The sequence below is a fragment of the Sapajus apella genome, unplaced genomic scaffold (genome assembly GCF_009761245.1).
Source record: "Sapajus apella isolate SASKATOON/1434 unplaced genomic scaffold, GSC_monkey_1.0 scaffold42, whole genome shotgun sequence".
Taxonomy (NCBI): domain Eukaryota; kingdom Metazoa; phylum Chordata; class Mammalia; order Primates; family Cebidae; genus Sapajus; species Sapajus apella.
This window is the reverse complement of record NW_022436982.1, coordinates 20,466,647-20,491,939: the sequence shown is the minus strand read 5'-3', so window position 1 is coordinate 20,491,939 and position 25,293 is coordinate 20,466,647. Positions and strand designations below refer to the sequence as shown.

At 36.1% G+C, this 25,293-nt stretch overlaps 1 protein-coding gene across 20 annotated transcripts in view; it reads right to left on the bottom strand.

The window, feature by feature from the left end:
* Nucleotides 1-383: 383 nt before the first annotated feature.
* MPDZ (multiple PDZ domain crumbs cell polarity complex component) overlaps nucleotides 384-25,293 on the bottom strand; it is a 165,520-nt gene continuing 140,610 nt past the window's right edge. For 10 of the 20 annotated variants that reach the window (XM_032300210.1, XM_032300217.1, XM_032300204.1 and 7 more), the window contains 15 exons: nucleotides 20,444-20,536; nucleotides 20,281-20,355; nucleotides 18,975-19,149; nucleotides 16,896-17,041; nucleotides 15,807-15,890; nucleotides 15,456-15,649; nucleotides 13,210-13,357; nucleotides 9,553-9,639; nucleotides 8,566-8,656; nucleotides 7,636-7,679; nucleotides 6,646-6,768; nucleotides 5,269-5,373; nucleotides 4,594-4,706; nucleotides 3,572-3,695; nucleotides 751-1,813 (listed from right to left, as the gene is read on the bottom strand). In XM_032300210.1, the coding sequence (XP_032156101.1) occupies nucleotides 1,667-1,813; nucleotides 3,572-3,695; nucleotides 4,594-4,706; nucleotides 5,269-5,373; nucleotides 6,646-6,768; nucleotides 7,636-7,679; nucleotides 8,566-8,656; nucleotides 9,553-9,639; nucleotides 13,210-13,357; nucleotides 15,456-15,649; nucleotides 15,807-15,890; nucleotides 16,896-17,041; nucleotides 18,975-19,149; nucleotides 20,281-20,355; nucleotides 20,444-20,536 (1,749 nt within the window). In that variant the 3' untranslated portion in view covers nucleotides 751-1,666. Of the gene's footprint in view, nucleotides 1,814-3,571; nucleotides 3,696-4,593; nucleotides 4,707-5,268; nucleotides 5,374-6,645; nucleotides 6,769-7,635; nucleotides 7,680-8,565; nucleotides 8,657-9,552; nucleotides 9,640-13,209; nucleotides 13,358-15,455; nucleotides 15,650-15,806; nucleotides 15,891-16,895; nucleotides 17,042-18,974; nucleotides 19,150-20,280; nucleotides 20,356-20,443; nucleotides 20,537-25,293 lie in introns of all 20 variants that reach the window. The other 10 variants (XM_032300209.1, XM_032300215.1, XM_032300219.1 and 7 more) reach the window with 5 other exon arrangements.

Below are 25,293 nucleotides of genomic sequence, written 5' to 3'. Positions count from 1 at the left end.
GTCATGTTTATTAATACAAATAATTTTCATTACGATTTTGTCCATGTGAATACACTTTAATAGTTCTTGACTACATTAAAGAGCAACTTATAATATTAGTGCATTAATAGCACCTGAGAAAAACATATACAGGCAGGATACTTCTCTTTCTACAATGTCATCTCCCGCTAATCCATGAAGAGTCTATGAATCTTTCGTGCTAGAAAAAATTGTGGAGGTAAAAAATATCAAGCTTTCCATAATGATGTTGTCCAAAGTTCCTTTAGCTATAACTATGGACACCATATGTGCAGTTAGACATGATAAAAACCAATTTTAAGTTGTAAATCTTGCACAGTATATAACAAAGCTTTTCCACAGTAGAAGGAACAACAAAAAAATATGCCTGCTGCTTCTTTATTTGTGCACCACTGAAACTTCTTATTTATTCACTTTATTTCTGCATTTACACAAGAATGCTGCAATAAAATATCTGTACACTACTTCTGCTACAAATATAGATAATATTTAAAGTGACTTTATATATTCTAATGTAGGAGTTTCACGCTCTAAAATGGGAATGAACACATGATAATTCCTCACCAGTTGTCTCAATAAACAGCTCCATCTGTTTCCCTTAGTCTTAAACTATTGTATTATAAGATGTTAATATAAGGCAATGAAATGAAGTTATGCTAATCCCCTTAATTTTTCTATCAATTTACTAATGGCATACAAATAGAATAATTACTAACTCATTGTTTGTTCTCCGTCATTAAGATTAATACTAATTGAAAACCAATTGCACAGCACACTAACACATTTTTAATGTTGCATCAGTTGTTAAAACCAGCACTAAAAGTTCTGGGACTCTTCTATGTTCTTCTATGGCGAGCAGCATGGTTGCTTTCTAGAAAAACCATAGTCAACATGGGGTGGCATCATCATTTACTTACAGCAACATGAAAATATTTTATAACAGGTCAAAAATAAAAATGAAAATGAAGATGTGCTTTAAATATAATTTCTTTATAAAATTTAGGGACACTGCTTCATATATTTGCTATTTACTCAAAGTAGAAACCAATTTTAGCAGGAAAAATTTAAATGCCTATTAGAGGTGGGGAGATGAAATGTTTTTATAATACTGTGTTGAAAATTTTAAAACACTGACAGTATTTTTAAAGATTTTCAATAGAAAACTTTTTCCTTCTTTTTTTAGTTTGGGGTGGGGAGAAGAGGTAGATTGCCAAATAGGCATTTTTAAACTCCCCCAGATTTTCTTCTTTATATTTTCATTTTTCATCCCAATTTATTGAAGCCATTTTTCTTTGGTTAGCTTTAGAATTATCTTTCTTTATACTAACCAGCTTAGCATCTAATAATTCTTGCCCACGTGACTACAAAACATTAGGTATCTTCACAAATAAAAACCAGATTCACCTACGCAAATATTCCTTCTCTTTGAATTTATGTTCACAAAATGCAAGGAGAAAAAGAAAAGTAATGTTAGGTTGTCAGTTAGAAAAGCATTTCTATATGAGAAAAACAAACTTAAATGTTATTTTCCCCCTATAGTTCTGAAGAACCGGCTGAACACAGCATAGAAAAAGTCAGGACCAGTCCCCGTTCTCTTTACAGTAGGAGGTGAGCTAGGGGTTGGGTTGGCTCAATTCTGGCAGCCAATTCAAGAGAGAACCATCAAAGTGACAGTGCCTTTTGTCCGCTTAAGGATGGCAACAGCTTCTTCATGAGTGACTCCTTCTAGACTCTGCCCATTGACAGCAATGATCTGATCGCCCCTTTTCAGACGTCCATCTTCAGAGGCTGCTCCCTGCAAATTATAAAGTAGGTTTGTTTATTTCTCAAAAAATGCTGCCTTGCAGCCTCATAACAGGAAAAGATCTCAACAAGAATGTAAATTGCTCTGCGTGTACACACACATAGCTCCCAGTGCTTCACGGGTGCTCTAAGTCATTAAGCAACGATGAACATAGACAAAGAAGGTCTTTCTCCTAAATGGTTTTAGCATTGAGATACCAGTTTGAGAGAGAATTTAGCAGTCAACAGATTAGCTGAATGGGTTTTTGGCTGTTCAGCACAGCAGTTGGTAGGAACTCAAATTAATAAAGAATATTTGGGAATTTGCCTAGTAGGAATGATTCAATAGCATCCAGGATTTTTCTATCCTGTAAAGAAAATCTACAGAAAGAAGACAAAGGATTAGGTAGGAACCTGTTTTACAGGACAAGGGCTTGGGGGCCGACAAAATCCAAAGGTTTGCAGAAGCACAAAGCCCACCTGAATGTTCACTAGGGCAGGATAAGGCATAATTTCTAAATTTAAAACCCAGTGCTATTTCTAATTCATTTAGTGGTTTTGAAAAAGCTATTCAAGCTGTCTTAGTTCTTACTTCCTAAAGGTAGATAGATTATTCATATTCCTTATGGAGCCTAAATGATTAAGATTAAACACAGGCATTGCTGTTTGAAAAAGAACCCCATCTTAAAGCATGACTATAGAAGACAATTATGCAATTAAATATAAAATTAAAAATATGGAAAAGTTAATGAGGAATCCATAATGACGAAATTCTTAAAATATGTTCTAACTAGCATGCCTTAAATAAATTGTTCCTAGGCTGAGGAAAAGGACTGTATGACTCTTCTATTCACTAGCAAATGCTGTTTGTATTTTTGGACATACCAATAGCTTTTTAAAAATCTTATAATTTAGCTTGTTGTAGGTACAGCATTTTAAATTGGCTAAAAAATTTTTTTTCCAAAATAATAAAATAAAGCATCCATAAATTAAAGGACCATACCACTAATCCCAAAGCACTATATCAAATTTTTAAACAGGTCTAACTAAGGTTTGTTCCTTTTTACATTGTAAAATTTTGAGATTCTAAATTTTTCCTTGCAAGAAATTTTGACCAAGAAATTTTTCTCCTGAAAAACATTTGCACATATTAACAATAATTTTATGAGTTTAAATTATTTCAATAGCTTTACCAGTATTGCAGTATCTTTATTCTTATTCTAAATCTTCTTAAGATAGAATAGGTTATCATTATAACTATACATAATTTTTTTAATTGAATCCCTTCATTGGGAATAGCTGATTATTATAGATAATAGGGCTTCTGGATACTCAAATTTTTTTCAGTAGTTATTTTTGTTTTATTCAATGAAATTAATCTATTTTATATTTCACAACAACAAATGCAAACAGAAATACCAGTGCTCTATAGCATACATATTTAAAATGCCCCATTTTCAAAAGATAATCATGTGCAATTTGTGCTCAAAGGAAAAAAAAGGCTTTATTAACCAAAGTTCATTAATATTTTTATGTATATTGTTAAGAGTTTTCCTGAAGTTTCAATTTCAGCCTATTTTCCTTTAACTATAACTAAACCTCAAACTGGACAAAAATATTTCATGACTTGTTCCTGTAGGGAGTTTTGAAAAGAAATGATCAACTGCTAACCATTTGGCATTACCTCAGGCCATAAACTAATAAGCCAGCTGCTGACCACTATTAATGAATGTTTAGGGGAAAAGAGGGTGGTAAAAATTTGCAAGCTTACCTTTGCAAACACTGTTTTAACATAAATGGGTAAGTCTCCATGAGGGCTGCCATATCCTCCTACTATACTGAAGCCTAAGCCATCTGGTCCTCGCTCTAGAGTAATAGATTTACACTGAGGAGGTCTACAGTGAAGAAAAGAAGAAAAGAGGTTTTAAATTAAATATATACATATAAGTTGTGAATTATCTGAAATCCACCTAGAGCTAGGATAATTCTCTTTATTACTGACAGCAAGTATATTATGGGTATTTTTAAGATGCTTAAATTGTCGGTGCATGCTGTGCTCAGTATTTTAAATTTACATAATCTAATGAAATCCTACTTAACACCCTAATTCTATTACTCATTTACAGTTCCCTTAAACTAACATATTTATGGCATGTTCTCATTGTACAGAGAAGCTCAATTCTTTTTCCAGTTTATTTAAAGCGAGAGGGCTAAAGTTCAGAGGACTATAATAGAATAAATCGTAAACATCAGTACACCCAACCTCAGAGAGAAAAATCAATTATAAGCAATGGAAAAGCTGCATCAAATTATGTAAAACTTCTAACGTGTTTCTCTCTTTCCTCCTCTCTCTCTTCTCCAATGCTTTTGTATTCAAGTGTTGTTACTTAATCCTGTGAATTTTTTCAGTCCAAAGGATAATAACTTCAATGAGTAGGCAGTGCTAGAAATTTTAAAATGATAGGTTTGACTTGCTCCACATTACATGAAATGGTAACATCAAGATTAAAATGTCTCTCACCCCAAAATCAGAGCTGAAACCATGGGAAGGGTAGTAACAAGCATATCTAGCTAGCTAGCTAGCTCTCTCTCTCTACTTATTTTTGATCAGCTAAATCCATGCCATAATTATTTAACAGTTTAGAAGCACCTGATGTGTATAATTCATACTTCATATATTTTATCATTTTACCTGTATGTAATTCCTACAAACACGGGACAGAGAATGCAACTGTCAGGAAGACTTGACTCATAAGTGAAAAATAATACACCAATCATAATGTATGAACTCACCCTAAATCATCCTGAAAAATACTGCTTGACGTCAGCCCAGTGAAAGAAAGACTGGAACTTGCAGGTTCCTGCTGATGACCTGTGACCACACTCACATCTCCTCCAGCAACCACCTGCATACAGGAGGGTAAACAGAAAAAACACACGTTCCTGTGAAGAGGGAAAGTAATTTTTCTTCAAAAAGAGCACTTGGATTTAAATGTGTATTTTATTGTCCATTTAATAATTTCTGTTGACATAAAATACAACCAAAGAGAATGAAATTTCACAAGGTCCGGAGACCTCCTAACTGTCCTGACAGTAAGCATATTCTAATTCAATTCTACAACTTTTTGGTAGAATTGTTTTTAAAACATAGTCTCATATGTAATTATTTTTTTAAAGATCTTTAGAATACAAGCCACTTGCTAGCACCACTCAAAATTTGAACAAATAATCATGCACTGCTAAGGCCCTATATTTTTTTCCCCTTAAAAGTATGAAACAACGATTCAGAGTAAAATGTTACATAATGTTTCATATGTACTTTCTTGGAACTCTTAATCATTTATATTCAAGAGAAATACTAAAAAAAGTAATAGCAAAAGATTTAATCGTTTTTATTGCTTTAGCATCAAAGCTCATACGTCTTCAAGCTACCTATATTCTGACTTATGCTCGGGATAAAAATCTTACCTGCATTTCAATGGAGCCAGATGCACTTTTCAGTAGGTTAACTGCTTGGGTGTGAGTCATTCCCTCAGTGGATGTGCCACAGATAGTGACAATCCTATCCCCAACCTGCAACGGAGAGAAAGAAGCAGCCATCTGCTAAAGCAGCCATGAAGAGGGGGTCTTTGAGACCCAAGTATTCATTTCCTTCTATACCTTCCACATGACATATATACTGCTACCAGCCACTGAAATATAACCAAGGAAACCACTAATTCCAAGAAGTCCAATAAGCAGCAACCACAAAAAGAAGAAGTAAATAATGGCTGAGTTCCATATCCAGGGGAGAGGAAAGGAGAAGGAGAAGGTCACTTTTCCCTGCTCTTCATTTCTCTTGGGTGATACATTACTTCCTATTAAAAGAAAAAATACCACTATCATTTGGAAACTGAAATTTCTCTGGACACTACTATTATAATAAATAGATGTGACTCTTAAGTTAGAGGTTGGCAAACTAAGGCCCAGAGGCCAAATCTGGCCCATTGCCTGTTTAGGTTAATAAAATTTGTTTGGAAGACAGCCATGCTTATTTGGCTACTTTCACAGGATAGAGCTGAGTAGTTGCAACAGAGACTCATAGGTCCCACGAAGCCTAAAATATTCACTATCCATCCTTCCAGAAGTTTACTGACACTGTACTATGTATACAATTGGTTTTTAAGTGTCAGCCATAAATTTGGACATCAAAAGACGCTGAACCATTCCCAACCTAAAGACTATTTAAGCTAAAATGTGGCTATGTTCTGAGATCTATTTGAGTTATTAAACCATCAAGACTTTACTTTAGAGAGACTGAGTTGCCTTAATGGAATATTCATGTAATTCTGGAGCTGGGCAGCTGGCATAAATTCCATGGTAGCTCTCTACAATTTGGATAATCCTTCAGCTTTCAGGCAAGTTGCATATAGTTTTATAACACTGTAAGCCATATTTATATTAAAGTTCTGCAGAATTATAAGTGAATGCAAATAAATAATACTTTTCAATTTAACAGAGTTAAATCAGCATTTAAACCAATAAAATATATAAGGAAAAAAATTTCACTTCAGACTGGTGTTCTGAAAATACTTTCTATTCTCTTTTAGCTTGCTCCACAATTTCAACATATAAAAATATGTATAAATCTTCACATTTCATTTAACAGCAAACTTGCATTTTCTCCTTTCTTTTAATATTCTTTACCTTTTACTCCAAGCAAGCCTTACAGTGGTTGGATGACATGATTTAAAAGTCAATATAGACATTTAAAACTGCCTTACAACAGGTGGCCAGATTCAAAGGGTTTATAAAAACACTTCTGCAAGTTTAGCTAGGGCTTCTAGGGTTGTTAGTACGACTTACTCTGAGTTTTTGGGTCTGTGCTGCAACTCCAGTTGGGTGCATCATTGCAATAAATATAGGCACATCACCAAGCGGGCTGCCCACTCCTCCAGCAATGCTGATTCCCAATGAGTCAGTAGGGCCCTGCCACGGAACAGACATAATATTTTGGTCAAAGTGATATTTTTCATTGACCTTTTGTTTATTATTTGGCATGATATCCTATAGTCAATGCTGATCTTCTAAGTGTGAGAGGGAAAATGAAGTGCAAGAAAACTGCATTACTTATTTGACACAGGTGCTTAGTGTGGCTGAGGAAAATAAGCATCTGTTCAGGAAGTAAAATAAAGCAAGACATGCTAAATGAATATCATATTGTGGAACTGATGAAAAGCAGGTAAGCTCATGAAGTGAAAAGACCCCACTTTTGGAATTAGAGAGACCTGTGTTCAAAGCCAGGAAGTCATACTTGCAAATGCTGGAACTTGGAACAAGTCCACTCCTCTCAATAAATCGTTAAGATTTTCATTTACAAAATGGAGACAACAGTGCCTCTCACAGAGGGCTGTCGTGAATATTAAATGACATGATAATGACATGAAGTGTCTATAAGAGTGCTCAGAACAATAGTAAAGGCTCAATAAATCACAGCTGCTTCTACTTTCTCTCTTGTGCATGGCTGTCAGGGGAATCTGTTTCAGAGCTAATAAGCATCTGGTGAAGAGAAAGGTTTACTTATCAGTATAAGTGAGAGGCATGGTGCTATTTTGTGTGGGGTCAAGTTGATGCTATTTTCAGCAATACAGAGTATGCAAATAATGATTTTTCAAATGAGGTACTATGATCAGGAAATTCATTAAAGACATTATGTTATTTCACATGTAATATGTAATAATACATGCTTTTTTTCAGATGAATATTTTAAAACAGTAAGAAAGTTAAAAGGAAAACACATATGAAGATGTCTCTGAAAACAACAGAGTTTACATTGTTTTCTCTCCCCAAAATTACCTTTTTTATTTCAACTGTTCGTAATCCCTGTATTTCAGATGCTACTGTAAAGACAAAAAATATAAAAATAGGGTTATTTTATATTCATTCACTTTTTATGTTCATTAAAATATCTACAGCTGGATGGCACTAAATGGAATAACCTACTTTTGTTTGTTGGTTTATTTAAGAGGGTACTCAAGGCTACTAGTATACATGATTAGATCTATCTCACATAGGAACCATTTATTTTTCCAGTTGGAAAAACATATATACCATCCCATTCTTCCTTTTCATTTTAAGTGTTGATTATATAACTATATAATCCCCTTTAATGAGTCAAGGGCAGAATGTGCTTTGCATAGAAAGACACATGTGCACAGCTGAGAGGAATAAAGTCATGGATGCATTAAAAAAATTCATGGACTTAAATGCCTAAATTTCTAGAATATTAGTCACATTGCAAACAGAGATGCCATATGGTTAATTTCTTCAATTTGAACAACTCTCAACCAATGCATCAAGCCAAAAAACCCTCTGCAGCATGATTTCATGTAATTAAAACACAGGAGGATCATATTAATTTTCTCAAATTTTTGCAATCTTCATGGAAAAAGAAGGTTTCACTTAATGGCATCTTTTGATTTACTGGTGTTACATTAAACATAGAAAAAGATTAAAACCAAATACACCAATCTGCTTAGTAAGAAAAAAAATTACAGAATCCTGATTATAATGTTTAGTGTATCTTGTAGGGTAAACATCAAATGGGAAAAGCTGCCACAGGCACAACTTCATGTTGTTCAGACTTTTTGCCAACACATGTTTTTGTACCTATATTAGGATATGGGATGGTATGGGGGAAAAAAGCTTAGAGGTAAACAAGAAAAAAAAAAATCAGTGTTGACAGCCAAAATTCAAACCATGTGTAGAATACTGAACCAATCTTACATGCATTCTTCTTTGAGCTACTTTCCAGTGACTCAGATGTACTGGATCCAGAGAGCGGAAAAGTGAAAGATGACAGGCTGCCTTCACTCACCTAGAAATACACAACAATTATTTCAGAATGTTCTGGAAGTAATGTACTCCCTAAATACCACTTATTTCAGTATTCACTCTGGAAATCGATACCTGTTAAGCAACAGTGGCATTTGACAATTTGATAAGCAATTTAAACACAGTTTCTACTGACTTTTTTTTTTTTCTTTTAGAGGGAGAATTTATCTAGTGACATAGATAAATTGAAGCTAAAAAGGCAAATGAAATGGATTCCAATTTGCCTAAAATTTTAGTGGATATTCATAATCTCATTCTAACTAATCTTCTTTAAATTTAAACTGATGTTGTAGGAAGACCAGGACTTAAACAAAAACTGCAGAATTAGGGCCAGCTAATAGGAAACTCATCGTAGTAACTTAAGAAAGTTAGTATGAGGTCTTTAAGGACAGATTGATGAAAAGGGGCTTCCATCATCAGTACACAAGACAGAGGAGAGGGTTAAGATATCAAGAGTCTTGAAATATTTAACACCATATGTTTATACATGGTGCTGAGTATCTATCTATTGGTCACTTATATGGGACTTTTAAGTTGAATATTGATTGACGTTGCTATAAAATACTTTTAAAATATATTATCTTGGTAGGTTTTACTTAGTTATCTTTTGAGATTATGGAAAAAGTATCATGTCAAAAAAGAATGTTTGAAATCGATTTCCTTAGAATGACTTATAAACTACTCAATAGCTATACCTTGTTTACCTGCCTACTATGATTTCTTGTTCTTCTGTCTCAAACTCTGTACCTCAGTGACTATCCCATGCTACCAGGGTGCCAGACCTTGTACATGACCCTGGATAGACCCACAGTCAGGGCCATCTATGTGTCCTCTTGGCATGCTGATTCCATCACCCTCATGAACTCCACAGCTACCCACCTGGCTGCTTTGAGAAGGCCTCCTCTCTGAATGAAATGGACCAGCTTTGATTCTTCCAACTTCCAAGGTTACTGTGCCTAGGGAACACTGGGGGTGGGGGTGGGGGAGTGTTTTATGGAAATGTTTAAATAAAATGCTATAATCACCTTTAGGATGATTTTTACTCTTTAGGAACATTTTACCCTTCAAGACTGAGTTTTTTGAAAGGCATCTTCCTTTTGGAATTTCCATAGGCAAGGATACCTCCAATCCCTTGTGGAAAATGGCTTTTTAAAAAAACATTCAAACTAATAAAAATAATAAGCAGCAGCAACAACACCAAGTGTCTGTCTTATCATCTCATGATTTCTATGGAGACTACTTCTACCAAAAAGAAATGGAGAACTGAGCAATTGTCTCATGAAACATACTAATTTTGATGGGCCAAAGAAGCTGAATAACTCATGGTTTAAAAAACAAAGTGAACACAATAAATCCACCACCACCACCACCACCACAGCAACTTATTTTCCTCTCAACAGAAAAGGTACTTAGATAATTGGGTAAAGTCTCTATCACTACACTGTGCCTGAACAGACTTAAAACTTAAATAAATATTGCTGTCAACACAAAACATGAATTAAAGACAATTTTCCTGTAGCCTTGACAAACCATTGGCATGCAAAAAATGCTGCACAGTCTAATATGGAAGTAGCACAAGGATGTGTTTGAGATCCTGTTTTGGAGTCACCGGATTAAATCCAGACTATGTGATTTATTATCTGTGTGACCGTAATGGATGTTTAACCTTAATAAATCCTTTACTGTGAATTTTTTAAAGGTACAGCATTATAGGTTGTTGAGATAAACAAGTAATCCATGTGCAATGCTTATGATAGTGTCTAGAATGAAGTAATATTAACATAAATATTGGGCACTGATATTATTAAGTGATGAGATTACAAAGGGATGTATTACTCTTGAACATGCTGATTATGCACCATACTTTGAAAGATCAAAACTTGACTTGCAACATCCATAAGTTGGCTTTTTTGTTTGTTTGGTTTGGTGTTTCCTTGCTGCAAATTTACTAAACTCTTCTTGAAACTATTTATATTTTCAATTTACATAACTGTAAGGTTAACAAGTCCATACATTAATTATTCACTGTGCAATGCTGCAATCTTTCCACCTACGTATAACACTTCTATTTCAAATATCAAGGGTTTTGATTATTTTAAAAATTGTTAATTTTTCCAATACAAAAGCAATTCATGTCCACTAAAGAAAACTTTGGAAATAAAATGAAAAAAGACAGGGGAAAAAAAGGACCCATAAGTCCAACAATTATCTCATAATTATTGTTAAAAAAAACTTGTAAGAGCATTTTTACATAGTTATATCTATGCTGTAAATACAATCCTCTGTCATATATATCTACTAAGTACAGTAATGCCTTTTTGTTGTGGGGAATATGTTCTAAGGCTCCCCCAATGAATGTCTGACACTATGGATAGTACTGAACTCTATATATACTATTTTTTTCCTATACATACATATCTATAAAATAAGGTTTAATTTATAAATTAGAAACAGTAAGAGATAATAAGATAGAACAACTATAACAATGTACTGTAATAAAAGTTATATAAATGTGATCTCTCTCTCTCCCTCTAAAAATACTTTATTGTACTATACTGTGGGTAACTAAAACCAGAGGAAGAGAAACTATGGATTAGGAGCAACTACTGTATATGTTTTATCATGTTAAAAGAGTTGTCATGAACATCATTTCAAACAATAGATGTCTGCATGCATCCTTGGTATTTGTACCAAAGTTTACACAGTATTTGTCGACCCATGCTGCTTCCAATTTTCCTACTATTTCAAATAATACTTCAATGAACTCTACATGCATGAAGTGCTGTATTGAGGATTATGTATATAAGATTTTTAAATGAAAAACTACTAATAAAACAACAATAAGCAGCAGCAACAACAAACATCTAAGTTATACAAATATTTATGCTTTCATTACATACTTTCAGACTACCTTTTTTTTTTTTTTTGAGGTGGAGTTTTGCTCTTGTTGCCCAGGCTGGAGTGCAATGGTGCAATCTTGGCTCACCACAACCTCTGCCTCCTGGGTTTAAGTGATTCTCCTGCTAATTTTGTATTTTTAGTAGAGATGGGGTTTCTCCATGTTGGTCAGGCTGGTTTTCAACTCCTGAGTGCCGGTGATCTGCCCACCTTGGCCTCCCAAAGTACTGGGATTATAGGTGTGAGCCACTGCAGCAGCTAGACTAGCTTTTTAAATGACTTGTTTAAAAATTATTATATTGTTTTATGGATGCTTCCATTGCTTCTCTAAGATATATCATTCTCACAGAGCTAACAATTGTTTTTAATGTGTCTCCAAAAAGAATGTATTCCTCCTTAAAGATTTCTAATTACATTATGTTTTGAAGATTGATAATTCTAATGAGAAGTGATAGATGTCAACTTTGCTTTAACAACCAAATCTATAAAAACATTCATATGCCAGATCCTATGTAAACCAGAGAAGTGAGTAACAAGCACCCACTTGAAAATCCCTCCATGAAGCCCAGCCACTCAGGGGCTCCCCTTAGCCCATTAGACCTCCAATAGCTCTCCTGCTGCTGGGCACTGTCATGCAGGCTTATGTTAATTGGTACTCATGATATGGGTACTGAGGAGGACAGTTTTCTAGTCAATGTTGAATTATACTTCAGGTCATAAAACACATTAGGGTAAAAAACAAAACAAGGAGATAAACATTGCCTTATTTATTTACAGGAATGCAAATCCCCTCTAGAACCTGGAATATTCCCTGACAGAGAATATGCCTAGAGTCCCAGGAATTATACTGTCAAGTGACCTTTCTGTGCTTTACAGTTAATTCATTTTAAAAGTGAAATTAGTTCTGCCTTTCCAATCAGAAAATGATCCTTCATGGTGAGTTTTCTTTGGAGGAAATTAATGTTAAATGTAAAATGTACTTGAGTTTAGAATGATATGTAGGAATAGCGGCCTTATAATTAGGATAATCCCCAGTGAAGTTACTGCCCAGTGAATCTGCATTAAATTAGCTTCATTGGTTAATGATGACCAATCTGCTCCTGATTTTAAATGTCAACTTTAAATAGTTCAATAGTTTTGAATCAGAATAGGACTTTGACCAAACATTCCCTACTATGGAATCTAAATAATAAAATCTTTCCATTTTAAAAGATTCGAGATGACACTTTTTTTTTTTTTTTTTTGAGACAGGGTTTCTGTCACTCAAGCTGGAGTGCAGTGGCATGATCACGGCTCACTGCAACCTCTGCCTCCCAGGCTCATGCAATCCTCCCACCTCAGTCTTCTGAGTAGCTGGGACTATAGGCACGTGCCACCACATTCAGCTAATTTTTGTATTTTTTTGTAGAGATGGGATTTTGCCTTGTTGTCCAGGCCAGTATTGAAATTTTGGGCTCAAGTGATCCACCCACCTTGGTCTCCCAAAATGCTGGGATTACAGGCGTGAGCCATTGCGCCTGGCATTGAGGTGACACTTTAAATAAAGAGAAGTCAGTACTAATTTGACTACGATAGCTCAATGTTAAAATTCTTTTTTCTTCTCTGCTATCACACAAAATTATTTTTGGCATTTTTTACCTTTAGCAGAGCAGCAACCACTTCCTGGGTGGCATTACGAACGTCTTCCCCATTCACCATTAATATCTGGTCTCCCCGCATCAGTCTTCCATCGGCATCTGCAATTCCTCCTTTGACAATGTCTGACACAAATACTCCAGTATCGTTTCTGCACACAATTTTGAATTTCAGCATTATCTTTTCCTCAACTGTAATGCAATGCTTATTTAATGTTTTTATCCAAAAATTTTAATTCTGTTTTTACAGTTTTAAAGTCTTATTGTTTGGAGCAACAGTGGGGCAACATTATATTTTTTGATAAATAATAACTTATGTCTTACAGTGTTTCTAGATTAAAATGATGTCCCATAAGCATATTTATTCTTCATCAATTACATACTGTGAGTAGAAGTGTGTATTGCCTTTCTCATTTTATGGATCACTTGGCTACTAAGTGGCAAAAATAGGACTTAAGAGTCAGTCCTTGGATGCAAAATCTACTATTCTTTCCAAACCAGAATGGAGCTCTGAATGATATTAACTTGTGGTTACATAAATGTGTTGGTATCACCATCAACATCACTAATATTACAGAAAATCATAAGAGAGGTGTATCTCAAACTAAACACAATTCATTAACTCAAAATCTAAATACCACTGCTGTGATGTCTTTTATTTGAAATCATTACAAATCTTCCACACAAGATGGTTTTATGCAAAATAAACACAAATCTTATTCCCATCCTTTCTTTCACAAAACTATAAAAAAAACCTCCAAGATTTCTTAAGATGTGAAGATAACTGTAAATAGAAATATACAGTAAGAGCTGAACTATATCACTTGTTCTTGCCAAGGTTATGACAGCAAACCATTTCAACATTTGATCCTCTGCTTTCCCATCTTTAGAAACAGGGTATTGGATTAGATGATGTTTGTATGGTCTTCCCAAAGCACAGAGCTTAGGGTTCATTAATGGAGGTTTTTATGATGACCTGGTGACCCCAAATCCTGTAGTAGCCATGTTTACCCATGTCGTATTTCATGAGAACTAGACTACTGATACTGTATTCCAAAAAAAGTGTAATTTTTACATAGTCCCAATGAGACTCAAATAATATGCTATATTCTTTCTGTGTTTAAAAATATTTACCCTTTAGTTGTCTCTGAGAAAACAAAATGGTGTAAATGTCTTTTTATTCCCATAAAGAAAAGTCATTGCAGAACCAGGTGTCTATGCTGCTGGTTTGGCAATGTGAAGAATGCCTATTTCCAAAGAAGGATATTCTGACATAAAGATCACCATTTCACAGATTTCTGACTCACTGGAAAAAATAAGCTGCTTTGAAATGGTGGATATCTGAGGCCCAAGGAATGACAAAATTAACTTAGAGCCACTGCAGCCTGCAGGGGTGCTTTTTACTGAATGCTTACTTCACAAGTTTAGCTGTCTGGTAGATTCTGACATCAGATCCAAATGGGCTTACAATACTAAAAGGAAGAAACATTTATAAAACTTACTGGATTACATATTTGTTAATATTACTTATAAATGAATTTGCTAATACTACTTATATATAAATACTTTCAAAATGTACTTATATATAAATATTTAAATAAGTTAGGTTGTGAATTTTTGTGCATTCACTAATCCGTCACCACTTGGGCCCCTTGCTTTAGGTTCTGTTGATGACATGCTCTTGTTCACTTTGATCCTTCTCCCTACGGTATCTTCCACTCTCCTTTAATAAACCAATTATCGCTTATCACTTTTAGCCTCAGCTCAGACACCTCTTTTCTTCAAAATTTTCCCTAATTCGCTTTAAGTAAATAGAGTCACTTGGTCCCTTTCTCCTTTGCTAGCATGCCCCCCCCACCCCCGACAAAGCATCTTTGTCCTCATCAATAGATTCCTTTGTTGTAAGAATATATTTAATTCAACATTTACCAGATCATGAGTTTTTGGAAGTCAGGAACCATGTCTTATTTAACTTTGTTTCTGAAAACTTAATGTATTTCCTAACACATACTAGATACTCAAAAAGATATCAAATGACCTTTTCTTAAGTACCTTCAAAACCTTCCAATATTCTGATTTTAAAAGTCCAAAACGAGTGTCTTTTTACGGTTCTTTAGTGAGGGGACTAACAATAGCTACCTACTGAACACTAGCCACTGATAAATGATTCAGCTACTGCTTTTAACTCTTTAAAATAATTTAAGTCCATCATTTCCAAGGAACCACTGGGTTTGTCCTTCTCAGTCACACCTTTTACCAACAATACTTAATCCTAGGCCTTTTCCTGGCTTCTTCTGCAGCTCAATAGTGAGGGTGTCACACACTTCCTCCTCTTTGTATGGGGTCTCATCTCTGTAGAGGGTCAAGCGCACTCTCTGTGGCGTCTGTCTCAGGACATTAATTGCTTCATCATGTGTGGCCTTTCTCAAGTCAATTCCATTCACCTGTACAGAAATGGGACACTGACTGTGAGGAACGTGGTGAGTTACGTAAAGGGGAGGAAGGTGGGGAAGGCGAGAGAGAAAGAAGCAAAGAAAGAAACACTCCCCCCAGGAACCTTTTCTCTGTTAATTTTGAAGGTCAAAAACAGGCATTCTATACCTCTAAGATCTGATCTCCAGCCCAGAGTCTTCCATCTTTACAAGCTGCTCCTTCTTCATAAACTTCATGGATAATAATGGCACCCTAAGGGCCCAAACAAAACATATCCATACTTATCCCATTCTCTTAGGAATGGTGAGCAGAAATGGAGTCCAAACACATTATACTTTGATAGACAGCAATAAGGGTTATAAACTCTGGCTCTACAGGTACGAGCCACATATAATTCAAAGGAAAATGTCACAATTCCCACTAAAAGGCTCAAAAGAGCTTATACTTTTTCCCTAATGATGTAGAAGATTAAAGAAAAAATTATAAAGTAAATAAAACATGCATACATATATGAGAGATAACTTTCTTATCTACAAATGAAAAGATTTCTAAGGTATTTTTGACATGTAGAAAATTCTGTCTACAAATATCTAATTTTTCAAACTCCTGTTTTTTTTGTTTGTTTGTTTGTTTTTTTTTTTAAAGACACAGTCTTGCTCTGCCACCCAGGCTGGAGTGCAGTGGCACAATCTTGGTTCACTGCAATCTCTGCCTCCCATGTTCAAGAGATTCTCCTGCCTCAGCCTCCCAAGTAGCTGGGATTACAGATGCCACCACACCAGGCTAGTTTTTTTGTATTTTTAGCAGAGCCAGGGTTTCGCCATGTTGGCCAGGCTGGTCTCAAACTCCTGACCTCAAGTGATTCGCCTGCCTCAGCTTCCCAAAGTGCTGGGATTACAGGCATGTGCCACCGCACCTGGCCCAAACTCCTCTTAAAATGGGTTTAACACAACCTGGATATCAGCAAAAAGGAAATTAAAATGTGGCAAGGATTGGTGAACTGATAGAAACACTTTGAAATTTAAAGGCCAAAATCACAAGTGTAACAGAATCTTCTTGAGTCAGTATTCACTAGCTTACTCAAAGGACAAACCTGTACTCAATGGAATATTTGCCCTATAAATTAAAATAACAAACAAATACATTCTTCTCGGCCTTCACATTTCCTTTACTAGAACTGACAGACACCTCCCCATAACGGTCTCTGAGGCCTAGGTGAAGAACAGCTGTGCAGAAGCACCTCTGGGTGGTGCTCACCAGCAGCGTGTCTGAACCCCCAACGATGCTCAGGCCCAGCCCTGTTCGCCCTTTGGAAATCTCAATGGTTGTTTCGCAGCCAGGGATAATGGGGCACGTTGCAGGATCAGAAGCAAAAATTGCTGGTGTTGATGATCTGCTTGTATCTAAAAATAAGTTAAAAATAAAATATAAATAAAAATTGGCTACAAGGTATAGTCATCAAACTCATCGCACAGATTGACTTTGAGGGATGGGGCAGGGAAATGGGCCCAAGACTGTGGAAAATGAGATTTCATATTTACCTCGATCTTTTGATTGTCTTATATTTAAAAATAAAACAAATGTGATTAAATCACCATTGTTAATTTAGGGTAGTGGGCAGAAAATTATCTGTTTAATTATTTTCTATGCTATCCCACTTGTTTTAAATTGCTAGAGATACAAAGGATAGGATATCAAGAAGAGAGAACAGAGTTAAATTGAACCTCCAGTTTCACTTTCATATTCTCCATTTCAATGGAGCCAAACACATTTGTTATGAAATAAAAGATTTATAAAACCAAGAACTGAGATATGTGGCAAAGATCTAGAAGCACATTCAGGGTAGACCACAAAACATATCCATAATTTTGGTTGTGACGCCTGCTTTTCAGGGCCTTTTAGGTTTTTGTTTGCTTCTTATCCTAGAGCATCTCTTCTTATGTAATCAATTCTGAGCAAAACACACCATTTGCAATTTTCTCCTTCGGTCTCACTTGATGTTTTATAAATTCAGTTATCAAATCATGGTGCATATATGCTCAGAAATGAATAGATCAGAATAGAGCACAAGAAAAGGGGGAAATAATTTCGCACGTTATTTTATGATAGTCTTCATATCATATCATATCATATGTTTTATGATACAACAAAGAACATACAGCAAATAGCATGTTTTGGGAAAGCTAGGACACTTGATATAGTAGCGTATGCTTTAGACAAGATGTTCTCTTTTTAGGAAATCAGAAACAGACTATTTTCTTGTTCCTTAAATGGTAAGAACAGGTGTAAGATATTTTCTTTTATGTTAAGTTTTCATTTAGCATTCATATTTTTATAGACAACACTATTTAGGGATCGACATAAAATTGAAAAATGAGAAAATTTCCATAAAATCTTTTAACACTTCAGTGAATTATCCAGTCTTTCTAAATAAAGGATTATTTTCAGAGATGTATTACTTTAAGACTTTTTCATCCAACTACATTACAAATGTTTTAAACTAGTGTTTCCTTAAAAAACTGTTAAAAGAACAGTTTGGAGGCCAAAAGAAATTTCTCCCTCCCCCGCCCCCCATTACAGAAAAAGCCAATGTCTTTAAGTAATTTTTTTTAAGTTTTGATGCTGCAGAACTTGAAACTTACTTTTTATTACACCAGTGTATTCTTTCTCAAAAAGTAACTCAAAGGAATAATATGCCTCCATATACTAGACTGGAAGTATAATGACACATTAAAGTGTCACCCTATAGTCCACTTAATCTACATCCATTTCCATTATGACAGAACCCACCATTACACCAAAGTATAGAACTCAGATCCGCTATGTATACTGTAGCAATGACTAAAGAGCTTCTTACAGTGGCAGGCAGTACTGATCCAACCTATGAAACAGGATAATTGTGTATCCATTCTACAGATAAAAACACTGAGGCTTACAGAAATTGAATTACCTTCCCAGTTTAAAAAAAGAATCTATAAAATGATATTTCTAATTCATTAGTTAGATGACTGAAATCAAGGTACCCTTAGCAATATATTCTTGGAGAGCAAATAGTACTATTCCCTTGTTTTAGAGATAAAGAAGCTGAGGCTTTGAGTGGGAAGGTTTCCTAAGATGCCACAGCTGCTTAATGTACAGCACTAGATTGCCAGCCTAACAGTCTAGAACTCTTTCTCCAGAAGTCCTCTCTTCATACCCTGCCCTCACCATAGGGCTCCCTGACTACAACCTTCCAAACAATGAGCCACAGGCAGGCAGCTGGCTCCCAAGCAGAAACCCTCTACTGAGTTCAGGTGTTCCATACGTGCAGAACTCTCATGAGCCCAAAGGCCTTACTTCGGATGGACTCTGGTTCCGGGGAGCCAGACTGCGGGATTATCAGAGACTGGGAGCTGTTCTTTCTCTCTCCACTAGCTGCACCAGCTGCTGAAGGAACAGCCTGGGAATCTGCATTCTCAGCACGAATGGTAAGTTTTACTGTCATCTTTGCTGTCTTCAGAAGGCTAACAAACTGGAAGGCACATGTGTGAAAGAGAAACAAAATTCAAAGGTGAATTAGTAGACGTACCAATAAGTCACCATTATCAATGAAATCTAATTCTCTCTCTGGTTAAGGGAAGAGACAGAAGCAAATTACTTCTTTGTCAGGACTTGGGCAAAGAAAGAAATGGCTCTAGTTTCTCTCTAGCTTTTCCAAATGCCCAATGTAGATTAGGGCCATGGTTAATTCCTACTCCAAGTCTAGCTCTGACCAGATTCTTCCTTATAGAAGACTTTGAACTTTTTACATCTCTAATTAATCTCATCTGTTTTTCTGGATGCCTACAACCTTAGAAGATATATGTGTTACTTTACCTACTTCCTGATTCTACAGAAGCAGCTTACACAAACAGTTTTAATAAAATAGAAACACATATGTTAAAAGCAAAATAAAAAAACGATGCAACAAAAAAGGCAAACGAAAAATGAAAACACAGATTCATGAGTTAAAGGAGCCAACCTAAATACTTATTAAAATGGAATTTTTAAAAACTGGCTTTAACCTTCTTGCTGGACAATGAAGAAATGAAAATAAGTATATGGTTCTCCCTCACCATAAGAAAGAAAAAAGCATACCATATTTCAAGGAAACAAAGCTTTTTTCTGGCACTTATAAATGAAAGTCCTCGAATGAGATACCAATTAAGTATTAAGATCTCTTTTGAGGGGAGGAAACTCAAGTACAAGACCTGTTTAACCCTAATAAAAGTTATATATTTAATAGTTGAGTCTTACAATCTGTTTATAAAGCAATATACACAGTGGATATTTATGACACCAAACAGTCATTAAAAAATACTTTGGCACTAACACTTAGTCACGGTTAAAGAGTTTCGAGTTTTCCTGAGGAAAAAATGGAAATATTTATCAAAAGTGTCCATTTATCAAAAATGAATAATTTTTATAGCAGCAAAGAATACCTTAACACTGCCTGGAAAATCAGAAATAGAAACTGAAGAACTTCTGAATAATCTCTTCTTTTCCTTAAGAACATGTCTAATAAAGCCATGTAGCCCTAATTCCCTCTGACCACAGACACAAACACTTTAATCATGCCCAAGGATGGGTCTATATTACCATTTACTTTATTTTGGAAAAGTACCTTTTCAACAGGGTAACCAACAACAATTTCATCATCTACGGCCAATATCTGATCTCCGATTTTGAGTCGTCCATCCTAAATGAAAATATAAAAAATTTTGAGTGATTTTCCTGAAGTAATTCCCTCCCCGACTACTTAAAACAGCAAGAAAGGTAAACCTCACCGTGGCTGCTACCCCATGCTCTGTTAAGCTCTTTATGATGACTCCATTGAGCGTATCTTCTTCGCTGATAGCAATACCCAAACCCCCCTGATCCTAGAGAAGTAAAAACAAATATACTCAGAAGGCTTGGAACAGATAATTTTATCCAATTTTATCCCAAGGGCAAGAAAAGCAATGAAAACTCTTCTAAAGTCCACTATCAGAAATCTTGTCATTTCATAAGCACCTTTCGCATTTTCCTAATGAGAATACAATTTCTTCCATCAAACATTCAAGTGTTTTCACTCTTTCCACATGTCTGACATCTTTAGTAACTTTAGCAAAATATCTAGACAGCAAAAATACATTCAATAATTCAATCAAAGCATTCCACATTTACAAATTTTGTCTAATGACTGAATAAGTCATTCAAAACCAACCAAAGAATCCTGCCTCCCTTCTGGTCTGTTGCTTGGAAATAACAAGGTTTAGCCCCTTCATTCTTTTCTGCCCCTCTTCTTCCTTTAGCAGGCAGACTGCCATTACTGATGCAGACACTGTCCTTTTTGGGGCTGAACACTCAAGACTTGTTTCTCCAGAGAACAGCATTTCAATCTGCTGTGGACTGAAAATGCCTCTCAGTCCCAAGACAAGCTCCAAGAACCTGCCAAGGCTGGGGAGCTGTAACTACTTTGTCTGTATTTTCCACATTTGCCTTTATCAAAACCAAATGTTCAGAAATACTGGCTTTTAGCTTTCTTTAATAAAATTAAAATAGAGTTTTTAACATTTTCATTCTGGCCAGAGCTAGCAACCTTCTAGTTTTTCTCCAGAGAAAAGTTACAAAAAGCAAAGAAGAGAAAAGGGAATCTTGACATTGTTTCTCTGAAACATACACATGAGTTAAATGTGCCATGAGAGATGTTTACAGTAACGGCTAGGACATCAAGGTAAGTTTCAACATCATTTTAAAGACTATCAACATGTGGCTCTTCTGAGGTAGATTATTAATGCCTGGCGAGTTTGAAACTGCCACTGATCAAATCTCTACTATCTCTCTCTTTCCAGGCAGTCAGTCATGTGTATCCACCAGAGTAAGCTGCATCTTTAGAGTGAGCAGAACTGACTCTTTCCTTCTACCTAGCTGTAGAAATTTGGATATGCCACTTAACATCTATCATCTCCAATTTTCTTCTCTATGAAATCTAAATGTTCTTATCTGCAAAACAGAATAATAATAATACTTGTCACATAACAGGAAAGCCAGGTACAGTGGGTATTTGCTGATTGTTTACTTAATACTGCTTAACACCTTATCCCTCTATAAAAATTGATTTTTATTAGAAGATCTAGTCATCCCACCCTACTCCTCTGTCTCTCCCCCACCTCCATAATCTCTCTCCCACCTTCTTCCCTCACCATGTTTCAGGCTACAGATTAAAAATATGAGCAGAAAATCTTTGATACTTCTCCCTTCAAGAAGGAACCTAAGAGCATGGGCTGGACTTAGTGACTGATTCTAACAAAGAGAATAAAGCAGAGGTAATGATGTATAACTTCACAGCGAGGTCAAAAAAGGCACAGGGGCTTCCTCCTTGCTTTCTCTCTTGGATAACTTGCTCTGCAAGAAGCCAGCTGCTATTGTCATAAGAAAACTCATGCAGCCCCCTGCAGAAGAAATAAGGCCTGTTGCCAATAGCCATTTGGGTAGATCATCTTAGAAGCAATGTCCAGCCCAGTCAAATCTTGAGATGGCTATAGCCCTAGATGGTAATGTGTTAGCAGTTGCACAAGAGATTCTCAGCCAGATCCCCTGCCCCTCTGAAATTCCTAACCCACAGAAACTGTGAGACCATAAATGCCTATTGTTTAAGTTGCAAAGTTTTGTGGTAATTTATGTCGCAAAAGATAAGGAACTCCAAGAATGGTGTTTGAACAACTGAAGTCAATTCTACAGTTATAGTCCCATGGTCACAATCCCTGGTTCAAAGTAGACACAAAATCTGAACTGATTCAATTAGGATGAATCTTGAAACTTTTACTCAGAAGGCTTAAAGAACCATTCTCTCCCTTCCTCCAAGATACATGTGAAGAAATAGCACATGGCCCAGCTTTGGTTAGCAGCCATTCTAAAACCATGAGAAAGACAAGCCTTGGGATAAAGCTGACACTGAATGACACAGTGTCACATAGACAGGGAAAGAAATGGGCTCTTGATGACACTATTCAGTCACAGGACCAACTACCCTTAAAGTTTGCTGACCTGAGTCCATAAATCCTCTTCTTTGACTAAACCTGATGGAATTAGTCCCCTTTATTTCTGTTACTTGCAATAAGAGGAGTCCTAAAAGAAACAATAAGCTACAAATCTACATGCATGCCCAAATTCCATCAGAATACTACAAAACAACTATATACACATCTACAAATAATTTGTTGATATCAGAAAAGCAGGATGAGGCTGGCCGTGGTGGCTCACACCTGTAATCCCAGCACTTTAGGAGACTGAGGTGAGTGGATCACCTGAGGTCAGGAGTTCAAGACCAGCCTGGCCAAATTGGCAAAATCTCATATCTACTTATAATACAAAATTTAGCTGGGCGCGGTGGTTCACACCTGTAGTCCCAGCTAGTCAGCAGCCTGAGGCAGGAGAATCACTTGAACCTGGGAGGTGGAGGTTACAGTGAGCTGAGATCACATCACTGCTTTGCACCACTGCGCATTCCAGCCTCCTGAGCGAGAGTGAGTCTCGGTCTCAAAAAAAAAGAAAGAAAAGCAAGATGACATATAAGAAAGGATAACAATGTATGAGTGTGCAATTTCTTATCTAACTGCTCAACTTCCCAACTTACTTTTGCCAGAGTACATACAGTCCTTAGCAAGAAGAGATCTGAGATACATTTTTGGGGGCTACTTATTAAAGCACTATCATACAGGGAATATAAAACAAATTAAGGAAATCTGTTTTTATGGGTTTTTTCATTTTTTAAATATTATTTAAAATCTTTTTTTTAGAGATGGGATCTTGCTTTGTTTCCCAGGCTGGTCTTGAATTCCCACCTCAGCTTCCCAAATAGCTGAGACTACAGGCATGTGCCATTGTGCCTGGCTCCAAGGAAATGTATTTTTGAACAAAGAGCTGTATAATTAAGCAGCTAGAAAAGAATAGACAAGAATTTAAAGTGGAATTAAGCTAAACAAATTATTATTATTTGGAGAATTATTTTCAAGGTAGAAGATTCTCTAAAATTCAAAAGAAGAGAAACTCTTAATTGTATTTCAAGGCTTTCACCACATAAAATTGTATGGATATGAAACACAGCTCTGACAATCAGGAGGCTATTACCTGCTTTGATGTATAGGTACTTTCCTGGAGCAAACTATGCTAAAAATAGATCTTTAATAAAAAATGTTTTCTTATCAATTGAATTGCATTTCAGTCAGCTATTGTGGGTTTAAATTCTACGCATGAAAGATTTTTGTTTATACTTCTATTTTCTCATTTTTTTAAATGTAAAAGATTAAAAAGAAAAAAAAGGTAATTGACCTGTCAAGAGTTTTCAAGGAGTCAAAACAGAACTGAGGGAATGTGTTCTCCTTCCGGGTCCACAAGGGGGCGTAGTTTTAAGGGCAAGAGCTTCCCAGCGCTATGCCCCACCCTCCCATCTCTCTCCATCCAGGAGATTTAACCGTCTCTGTTTTAATTTTCGTGGGCACAGGAAGAATCAAAAGTCAATCACTCCAGCAGAAGTTCCAAGGAACTCCTTTTATTGGCCTGCGGTCTTGGAGAAGGTGGGGATTCCTCCCAGGTTAAAAGTCTCCTTCTTCCTCCCCCTTTGGACCCCATGTTTGGGTCCCCTTCCACAAACACTCCCTTTGTGGAAGCCATCTTTCTCTCCTGGATTTCCAGCTTTCTAGAATCCCCTCCCACATAGTGGGAGCTCTCTTTCTCCTCCTGGATTTGCCCTCTGGGGTCTGCTTCCATCCAGTGTGGAAGCTGCTTTTCCTCTCCTAAACTCCATCTCTCTCTCTCAATTCCCTACCACCCAGTGTGGAAGCTGTCTTTCCTCTCCTGGATTCCATCTTTCTGGCTTCTCTCACTCAGTGTGGTGAGAGAGTGGCTTTCCTTCTCTGATTTTCCCTCTCTGGGATCCCTTCTCACTCAGTGTGAGAGTGGCTTTTCTTTCTTTCACTCAGTGTGAGAGCTAGCTGTTTGTCTCTCCTTCTCCTTTTTCTCTCTCTGTTTTAAATAAATCACTTTCTATAAACACTTTTGAGTCCAGCATTTACTTTTATGAGCACACTGTGCCGTAGTCTACTCTCTCATTCTTGAGAGGACGATACTAAGAACCTGGAGAAATTTCCTCTCAGGGGAACTGAGGGGACCCCTGAACCCCAATATAACAGAACTAAAAACGATCTGATACAAGAGCTCTCATTTTTAGACAATGCAAAAATTATACTCTCTTCCTGACTCTCCTGATCTCAACGTCATTCCCCTTATACATGTACAGCACTTAATCCATTCATTCATTCTTCCTTCCCAGATTCTTACTCAGTCTGAACTATGTCCATGACACTAAGTAACAGAAGGAAAAGTGTACAAATTTCTTCTCTTAACGTGTATGTTTTAGATGTACAGAAAAGATATCCACATCAAAGCTCATCACAGGAGACAAGCTCCTGGGTCAAACATGGTTAACTGACAAATGAAGACGTTAATAGTAAGCATTATAAAAGCAAGAATATTGAAGTAATATTTCTAAATAAACAGAGGTGAGATTTAAGCTGGGTCTTTAGTGTATGTAGGATTTATATAAGTTAAAAGAAGTCAGAATGACCAAGTGATATAAACCAAGGCAAGGAGAGAT